The following is a 9,428-nucleotide window of genomic DNA, read 5'->3' as shown; positions in this document are numbered from 1 at the left end:
ATTTCTGCAAAAAATATATTTCCAAAAGTTTAAACTGTCTATGTTTTAATATTCAAAACACTGAAAATTTTCTGATACAATTCAATTACATAGTATGTTTTCCTGACTTGGCAAAACTTTGCTTTATTCATACAAAATGTTTTTCAAATTTCTACCTTCATAAACATATAATTTGTGACTATTAATAACTTATATGTTACATAAAATAATGTTAGTCTTTGTGATGAAAAAATGTAGCATTAAAACTTTGAAAATTTCTTGCATAGAAAACTTATATCTTGTAAATATGTTCTCACATTTATGGATAAAAATACTTTATAATTATGGAGAATGACATTACTACAAGTTACTTATTTGAATATAAGTGTTATTAATTTTAACAAAAACAGTATTATAAATTTAAAAGTAGGTTAAATACATTTTCCATAAAAATTTTGACAATATTTATATAATTTTCTACCTTTTATCAGAGAGAAACAATAATTGCAATCAGAGCCTTTTGTAATTACTTAGTTTTAAATTAAGGAATTAAGTATAACAACTAGAAAATATTTTTGCTTCATGATCCAATGTCATGTTGTACTAAATCTGATTTGAATAAAAAACATTATTCTTTATGGGTTTGTTAGATAACAGTGTGTGTATTGCTAAACTCAAAGTGACATTATAAGAAACTTATAGGACAGTATTTCGAATAAACATAAAGCATAAATCATTACCTGATCAATATGCCCATATAAAATGCTCTGGACATTCACTAAGTCTTTAACATAACATAACACAACCTTATTGTAACACAGGAAAGATGACCGATATGAATTCTAAACATTATTAATACATTATTAATAAATGAGATCAAATTAGACAAGCAATACCACCAAACCTGAAAACCTATTTAATCCTCAAGTCCTGCAAAGCAGAAGGATAGAACCAAATACCCACAAATTTGTGTCTTAGTCTGATCTCCACACTTGCACCATAAGACACATTCCATTCTCTTGAAACAAAATTAAGTAAAAATGTAGAAGAAGCTGTTGTGTTGTCTGTTAAATGGAATAAGCTCAAAATATCTGAGCTTCAGTAGGCACATAATAATACTTAAAATGCTAAAGTAACAATAAACATAAAGTGCAAATTAAGAAAGAGATAACAGCCAAGCTCGGGTTTTGTTAATTTATTTTTGAGATTATAATGTAATTAAACTTTCTTCTCCTTCCCTTTCTTCCTCCAGATGCTCACATATACCTTTTTCCTTCAAATCCTTGGCCTTTTTTCCAACTAATTGTTATTGCATGCATATATGTATTTGCCTATACACATATGTTCCTAAATATAACAAGTTCAGTTTTAATATGATAATTTGTGTTTTGGATTATATTTATCTGTTGACTAACAAATTGATTAAAATGCTAACTTTAAAGTAAACATTTTTTTCCTAAAACTTCACCAGTATATATTTGTTGTATGAAATTATGGCTTTCATAGCAGCATTTTCATGCAGCTGTAGTATATATTTTAACTACATTCCTTTGCTTCTCTGAGTCACTTTCATTCTCCCTTTGTACTTTTATGTTGCATACATACATGTATATTTCTTTAGAAATCTATGAAATTGTGACACCAGAGAACAAAATCAGAACAGAAAATAAGGAGTCATCAGCCAGTGAGAAAAAAAAATGTGCTGATATAATTTAGAAGAAATATCACCAATTATGAAGACAATTCAATACATCAAGGGTTTTTATTGTTCTGGTGTAATTAACTTTCAAAAAAAGTATAGGAAAAGATTTCAAATTTGAAACTATTGTTTTTAGTTGTAGATTCTGATTTTATATTGAAACCAAATTATATTTCTCTTCAACCTTTTGTTATTGTTATTCTCTATTTTTACTTGCCTGAGGTTAATGATGACAAACCACTCATCAGTAACAAAGTTCATTCTTCTTGGATTGACAAATGATGTCAACCTTCAAGCTGTGCTTTTTCTCTTTCTGCTCTTAACTTATATCTTAAGTGTCATGGGAAACTCAGCCATCATTCTCTTGACTCTGCTGGATTACCGCCTCCAGACGCCTATGTATTTCTTCCTCCGAAATTTTGCATTTTTAGAGATATCTTTTACTTCTGTCTTTGTTCCTAAAATGCTAATCAATATTGGAACTGGAGACAAGACTATTTCATTTGCTGGTTGCTTCACACAGTATTTTTTCGCAATCCTTCTGGGAGCAACTGAATTTTACCTACTAGCAGTGATGTCCTATGACCGCTATGTTGCTATTTGCAGACCCCTGCATTATACAACTATCATGAGCAGGAGATTATGTTTACAACTAGTTTTAAGTTCCTGGTTATCTGGTTTTATAGTTGTTGCTGTACCACATGCAATGACTCTTCAGTTGCCTTTCTGTGCATCCAACATCATCAATCATTATTGCTGTGACTACACTATATTGCTACATTTATCATGTTCAGACACACACTTCATAGAAGTGATTCAGTTCCTCCTTGCTGCTGTGACCCTCATCTTCACCTTGCTGCTAGTGATTCTGTCCTACACACACATCGTCAAGACCATTTTGAAGATCCCCTCTGCTCAACAGAGAAAGAAAGCTTTTTCTACATGTTCCTCTCACATGATAGTTGTCTCACTTTCTTACGGAAGCTGTATTTTCATGTACATAAATCCTTCTTTTAAAGATGCAGCAAATTTTAATAAAAGAGTAGCTGTTTTAAATACCTCTGTTGCACCTCTGTTAAACCCTTTCATCTATACTCTTAGAAACAAGCAAGTGAAAATAGCCTTCAAAGATACTCTAAGAAAGATTATAAGTTTCTTTAAAAAGTAAAACAGGTTGAAGCTTAGTACTAAAGGTTTAGAATGTTATAATTTTCAGACCTATATCACTCACTTATTAAATTAAGCCATTTTTCTTCTATCAAGATGGCATGTGTGTTCCTGTGTAACCTTTATAATTTTATTTAGATCTCACATAAACATTTAAATTATTATTATATTATGGACCTGGATATATATGTGTAGATGGTATGTGTAGATGTAGATGTGTAGATGGTATGTAGGTCTTTGTAAATATATAAACAGTAGGAGAACTAGGAAACATACATGCTTGCGCTGTTTTCTTCTCAGAAGGCTGGGAGCAAATATTATTAATAACTTGGTGACCTTTGTGTTTGTTGTCTGTGTAGTCAGGCCATACTGGTTCCTCCAGACCCTGATTTTGAATTTGTTTTGTCTCAGTCAATATATAGCCCTAACCTCCCCCAGATCTTTATCATAAGCTTGTTTATCTTGAGCCTGTTTTCTCAGATAACCTATAGAGTCTATCTTTATGTAAAATGTCACTTTTACTTTAAAAAGAGTGTCAATATAGTCATGTCTTAAACTTTCTGTGTATATGGAATTGAGTTACTTATCATGAGTAATATATTTTTTCAAATTATGATTTCTTTAAATATGACTAGAATGTATAATTTGTTGTCAGACTCTTAAAGATTAAGCCAACACCTTATTGCTAACACTGGTTACTGATTCATGTTGAACCAAACTGCCTTTTTATCTAGTGTGGATTGTGCATACTTGCTACACACTGAGGCTAGAAGAGGACATCAGGTTTCCTAGAACTGGAATAAGAGATGGTCTGTGAGATATCATGTGGATGCTGAAAATTGAACATCAGCCCTCTGCAAAATCAAACAGTTCTCTTAAATATGGAACCATATCTCTATCCTAAGACTTCACTTTTAAAGAAAATGCCTATATTAAAGTTAGGATTGATACTGAATTTTAATGATTTGTTATTTTAGTGAGTCAAAAATCTTATCCATTGTTATATGATTCTAAATGTGTCCATATCTGTAACAATTAAATTCACATATTAATAAATTTTGGTTGTTAACAATAGTTTAAATGAGATATTGTTGGCCTTATTTTCTATGCTAAAATTCAGATTTAAATTCAGTTTTTGTACAAGAGCCACTTATTAGTACATAAACATGATCGGTATTTGAGATAAGGATGTTCTAGAGAAGAGAAAAGCATGAAAATTTTTGTCAATACTAACAGGAGATGCTATATAATAACTTATAAACAGATTATACTCCTTGAGATAATACATTAAAAGGTTGAGGAATTATTAGAAAGCAGTTGGAAATATAATTTTGAGTAACTTTTTTAGGTTTTTGCCTAACCATTGTTTTAGTCATGTATAAAAAAATGTGAAATTAAAAGATACTAATATTTAACTCATGTTGTTAATTTTCTATAAGTTAGGACTTTATCATAAGTAAAAGCTATCATTTATAAATATCTTTGCTTTATAATGATATTTAATAAATAATAAAATAGGCTTACAGTAGAAATGTTAGATAGATTAATAGTTCATAAATATTACTATTCCAATTTTTTAAATATACACAAAATAACAAAAACCCTAATGTTTAAAATATAACTTTTGTTGAGGCTACAAATATCAAATATCAAATATGTGCCCTTAAATTATTTACTTTCCCAATAAATAATAATGAAAATTTTAAGGATTTGTAGAGACAGTAAAATATTGTTGGTACAAATCATAGATGAGATGATTGGTTTAAAATTCTAAGTTTCTAGTTTGGCTACACCTAGCCATAATTATATAAGAATCATCTAAGGACTTGGTTTTGTTCTTTTTGTTGATATTGTAATCAAATCATTAGTTTATGTACTGGGAGTTAGTTTGTGATTTTAAACACTATCACCAGTACATTAATTAATCACCCAATTAGATAATTAATTTTAAAATTGAATATTTACATACAGTTAGGTATTTAAGTCACATATTATTTCTTTTGAAATACACAACTTTGTAAGAACTCATGAACACATATTGAATGTATGTATTTTTTCATTATTGAGAATTATATACATTGGATATAGTATGTTTTTATTAAATCAACCTTCTATTTATTCCCCTCAAACTTTTCTCATATATTTTCAACCAATTTTCACTTTTTCCACTCAACTTCATGACTCTCTTTTAAACCCACTGAGTCCATTTTGTGCTGACAGTATATGCATAAGTGCAGGTCCATACACTGGTGCATGGACATCCAATCAGGAGTCACAGCACTGAGAAAATCTACCATTAAATTTGTATTTAGAGTATCACAGTTAAAAGTAGCCTATCCTGTTCACACTATGTCTCTGTATGAAGACATCACACTGAAATATCTCCACACAAATAATTAGCAAAAATATTAAGTAAAGTGAAATATATTTGAAGGACCCTAAAGGCTTTTGCCAGTCTTACACACACCACCTCAAATCAAAGTCAGGCCAAGTTCCATTCTCCACCTACAGTTCTTGGGAGAAGCAGGAACATTCTTGAAAAAGCACAAAATACACTGATAGTCACCTGACCCTCTGGTCCCATGGTCACATGCTTGCTAGTCAATAGATTCAAAGGCCAATATGCTTACCCAATGAATTTAAATTATAACCTTGCTGATGTAACCTATAGCACTAAAAAGTATAAAAACTGCTTGTAACAGCCTTTCAGGGTCGCCTCTCCTCTAGATGTAGGCCACCTCAGTGCACTGGACAAATAAACCTCTTGCTTTTGCATTGATCACGGATCTCTCTTATCATTTATGGGAGCCTCAAATAGATAAGACTCAAGTTGGGTCTTACATATTGAGCTCAGACTTTTCTATTGAGGAAATATACTAGTTAATAACATTTTCAAAGATGAGTTAGCTCATTATTTTATCAAACAGTAATCTAGGTATTCTAATGTCTATATGTGTTATATTTCAGTTTACAGATTATGATAAAATATCTACAGCATGTTTAATGTTAAGTATTTTGACATTTGTTCGTTAAAATAGCAGCTATGTGCAATGCATAATAATATCCATAAGATCAAATAAACTATATTACATCAAGACAGTTTTGACTTGAGGTTAATATTTCTGTATGATTTTGAATTTTTCTCAGTTTTTAAAAATTTTGATAATACTTTGAAAGGTACTTGGCAAGGTATCTGGAAACATTTGTAAAAAGTTTGTTAGCCAAAGGTTATGGAATAACTTTCATAAAAATTGTGAGCCCATCTAGAGAAATATATTTTAAAGTTAAATCTAGGCTATATTACATGTGATCTCTACTCCTAGTGAGAAACATGAAACATAAATAGCAGAGAATGGCCTTGCCTGACAGCAACAGGAGAGGAGGCTATTGGTCTTGTGTCCAGAGCACTCTCATACAGGCAAAGGGGAGGGGGAGTGGTGATTGTGGGATAGGGGAGGGTGAAGGAGTAACCAGAAAAGTAGGATATCATAGGATGGGGATGTTTGGAGGGGGTAACCATGAAGTGGGATATTATATGAGATGTGAAAAGAAAAGAAAACAAAAGAAACATGTACTCTTTTAGTGGGCTTTGTAGATTTTGAAGTTGAATGTACTACATGGTCATTTAAACAAACAAACAGAAAAAGGTGCTAGATTTGCCAAGAAGTGTTTGGGCAGTGAAGGACTTTCAAACCCAGCGAGGGTCAAAAGGGCGGAGAGGAAGAGAAGAGATGGCCATGAAACAGAAAGTTCAGGAAGAGTAAGCATGGTCACCAAAGGATTTGTTATGAGGACACACATGGAACAGAGCAAGCCAAGGTGAGACTTAGACTGCAAATACCACAAGGCATATGGCTAGAAAGTAGATAGCCAATCTATCTATGTTTTTCAACAATAGTTTTATTGATATATAAAATAAAGGGAAATTGCAAAGATCAGTATCTCAAATGAAAAAAGGTGTATGTGGAGGGCCTTTTGGGGGCCACATGCTTCTACACACATGGCAGGAATTTGACATTGCCAGGACAAAAGAAATAAGCTCAAGGCAGGAATGTGACTCTGGGCCTGGTCTCTGGAACCAGGTCCTGATTAAGAACATTTACATTTGAGTTAATGCAAAGCTCAAGGTAGCCTCAGCAGAAGTATTTGTGGCAGTACTTTTTTCTTGGTCATCCTGCTTAGCCCCTAGAAATAAGTTTACAGAATTTTGTTTATTGCCTTGCTTGTTCCTTGACTCAGAACTGATCTTATTATTCTGCATGTACTTAAAGTGGTTTAAAAGCAGATTTGAAAATAATAAACACTGCCTCAACCTCAGAACTGGCTGGGGTCATGCTACAATGTTGTCTATTTGTCTTTTTTCTTTTCAATCCTCACCCCTGCCCTGGAATACTTGTTGAATGACTGAACTGCCCTTGGTCAATTATAGATGTCAATTTGGCCTATTCATAAGACTAGTAAATCCTGAAGAAAAACAATAAATTTTTTTTTGTCTTAGGGCCCTATCTACTGGTGGACTCTTTCCCTTTCCCCAGTTTTGGGCTTTTGGGTTAGGGTCACCCACAGTGAGTCCTGAGAGTGTCTCACCTCCTGGATCTCTGGTACTCTCTACACTGCCCCCCTTAAGATACATATTTCCCTTTGTTCTCTTGTACCCTCAAGCTTCTCTCCTGCCCCCCCCCCATATTTTATCATGTTCCTTTTCCCCCTCCCTCCTCTCTAACACTAAGGTCTCTCCCTACCTCTGTCTTCTGTAATTATCCCCCCCCCCTTCTAAGTGATGTGGAAGCCTCCTCACTTGGGCATTTCTGCTTGTTATACTTCTTATGGTCTGTAGGTTGCATCTTAGGTGTTCTGTACTTTTTAGCTAATATCCACTTACATGCCATATATATATCATTTTTGGATCTGAATTGTATAAATGAAGCACATTTTCTGTATCTATTCTTTGCTTGAAGGACATCTGAGTTGTTTCCAGCTCCTGGCTATTACAAATAAGATTGCTTGCTATGAGCATGGTGGAGTATGTGTCCTTGAGTTCTGGGGGGACATCTCTGGGGTTTTATGCCCAAGAATGGCATAAATGGGTCTTCAGTTAGAACTATTTCCAATTTTCTGAGAAACTGCCAGATTGTTTTCCAAAGTGCTTGTACCAGTTTAAAATCCCACCAGCAATGGAGGAATGTTCCTCTTTTTCCACATCCTTACCAGCATGTGCTATCACTTAAGTTTTTTATCTTAGCCATTCTGATTGGTATGAGGTGGAATCCCAGCATTGTTGTTTGGATTTGCATTTCTCTGATGACTGAGGACTTTGAACATTTCTTTAAATGCTTCTCTGCCACTTGAGATTCTTCTGTTGTGAATTCTCTGCTTAGCTCTGTTCATAATTTTTTAATTGGCTTATTTGGGTTTTGGAAGCTGACTTCTTGAGTTCTTTATATATTTTAGATATTAGACTTCTGTTGAATGCAAGGTTAGTGAATATCTTTTCCCAATCTGTATGTTGCCAATTTGTCCTAATGACAGTGTCTTTTGCCTTACAGAAGATTTTCAGTTTCATGAGATCCTATTTATCAACTGTTGATCTTGGAGCCTGAGCTCTTGGTGTTCTCTTCACAAAATTTTCCTCTGTACCAATGAGTTTGAGGCTATTTCCCACTTTCTCTTCCATTAGATTCAGTGTATCTGGTTTTATGTTGAGGTTCTTGATCCACTTGGACATGAGCTTTTTGCAAGGTAACAAATATGGATCTATTTTCATTCTCCTACATACAGACCACCAGTTAGACTAGCACCATTTGTTGAAGATTCTTTATGTTTTTGACTTCTTTGTCAAAGATAAAATGTCCGGAGATGAATGGGTGTAGTTCTGGGTCTTCAATTTTATTCCATTGATTGATCTGCCTGTCTTGTCCCAATACCATGTGGTTTTAATCACTTTTGATTTGTAGTTGAGGTCAGTTGTTGTTTACTAGATTTTCCTGTTTTGTTAACTTAGTTTGGTATTAACTATTATTATCATTCTTAGTACAAAACAAATTTTCTCATAAGTTTTGAAACATTCTATTTATATTCTAATTACTTTCCTAAAAAAAGTAATATAAGGAAGATGAAACATCCTTTAACACTTGAAGCAACCCTGTAAAACAGGAAATCTTAACTGGGAAAGGTAAAATATCCAAATGTAGACCAGGTAATCTTTGTGCATTGGTTTTAGAAATCAACTACATCTGATGGCTAAGAAAAAAAAAATTGTTTCAGTTTCAACTTGACACAAGCTGGAGTTATCAAAGAGAAAGGAGCTTCCATTGAGGAAATGCCTCCATGAGATCCAGCTGTAAGGCATTTTCTCACCTAGTGATCAAAGCCTGAGGGCCCATCCCATTGTGGGTGGTGCCATCCCTGGGCTGATAGACCTGGGTTCTATAAGAAAGAAAGCTGAGGAAGCCATGGGAAGCAAGCCAGTAAGTGACATCCCTCCATGGCCCCAGCATCAGCTCCTGCTTCCTGACCTGCTTGAGTTTCAGTCCTGACTTCCTCTTGGTGATGAAAAGAGATATGGAAGTATAAGCTGAATAAA

At 33.5% G+C, this 9,428-nt stretch overlaps 1 protein-coding gene across 1 annotated transcript; it reads left to right on the top strand.

Annotated features, from left to right (window-relative positions):
- Positions 1-1,904: 1,904 nt before the first annotated feature.
- LOC308434725 (olfactory receptor 2AP1-like) lies at positions 1,905-2,846 on the top strand (the record flags this gene model as incomplete). Its single annotated transcript, XM_080935117.1, has 1 exon — positions 1,905-2,846. The coding sequence occupies one exon, from the start codon at positions 1,905-1,907 to the stop codon at positions 2,844-2,846; it is 942 nt and encodes a 313-aa protein (XP_080791243.1).
- Positions 2,847-9,428: the final 6,582 nt, after the last annotated feature.

Source organism: Micromys minutus, assembly GCF_963924665.1.
Source record: "Micromys minutus genome assembly, chromosome: 22".
NCBI classification, from domain to species: Eukaryota; Metazoa; Chordata; class Mammalia; order Rodentia; family Muridae; genus Micromys; species Micromys minutus.
The sequence above is the reverse complement of the archived record's forward strand: the minus strand, read 5'-3'. Positions and strand labels throughout refer to the sequence as shown.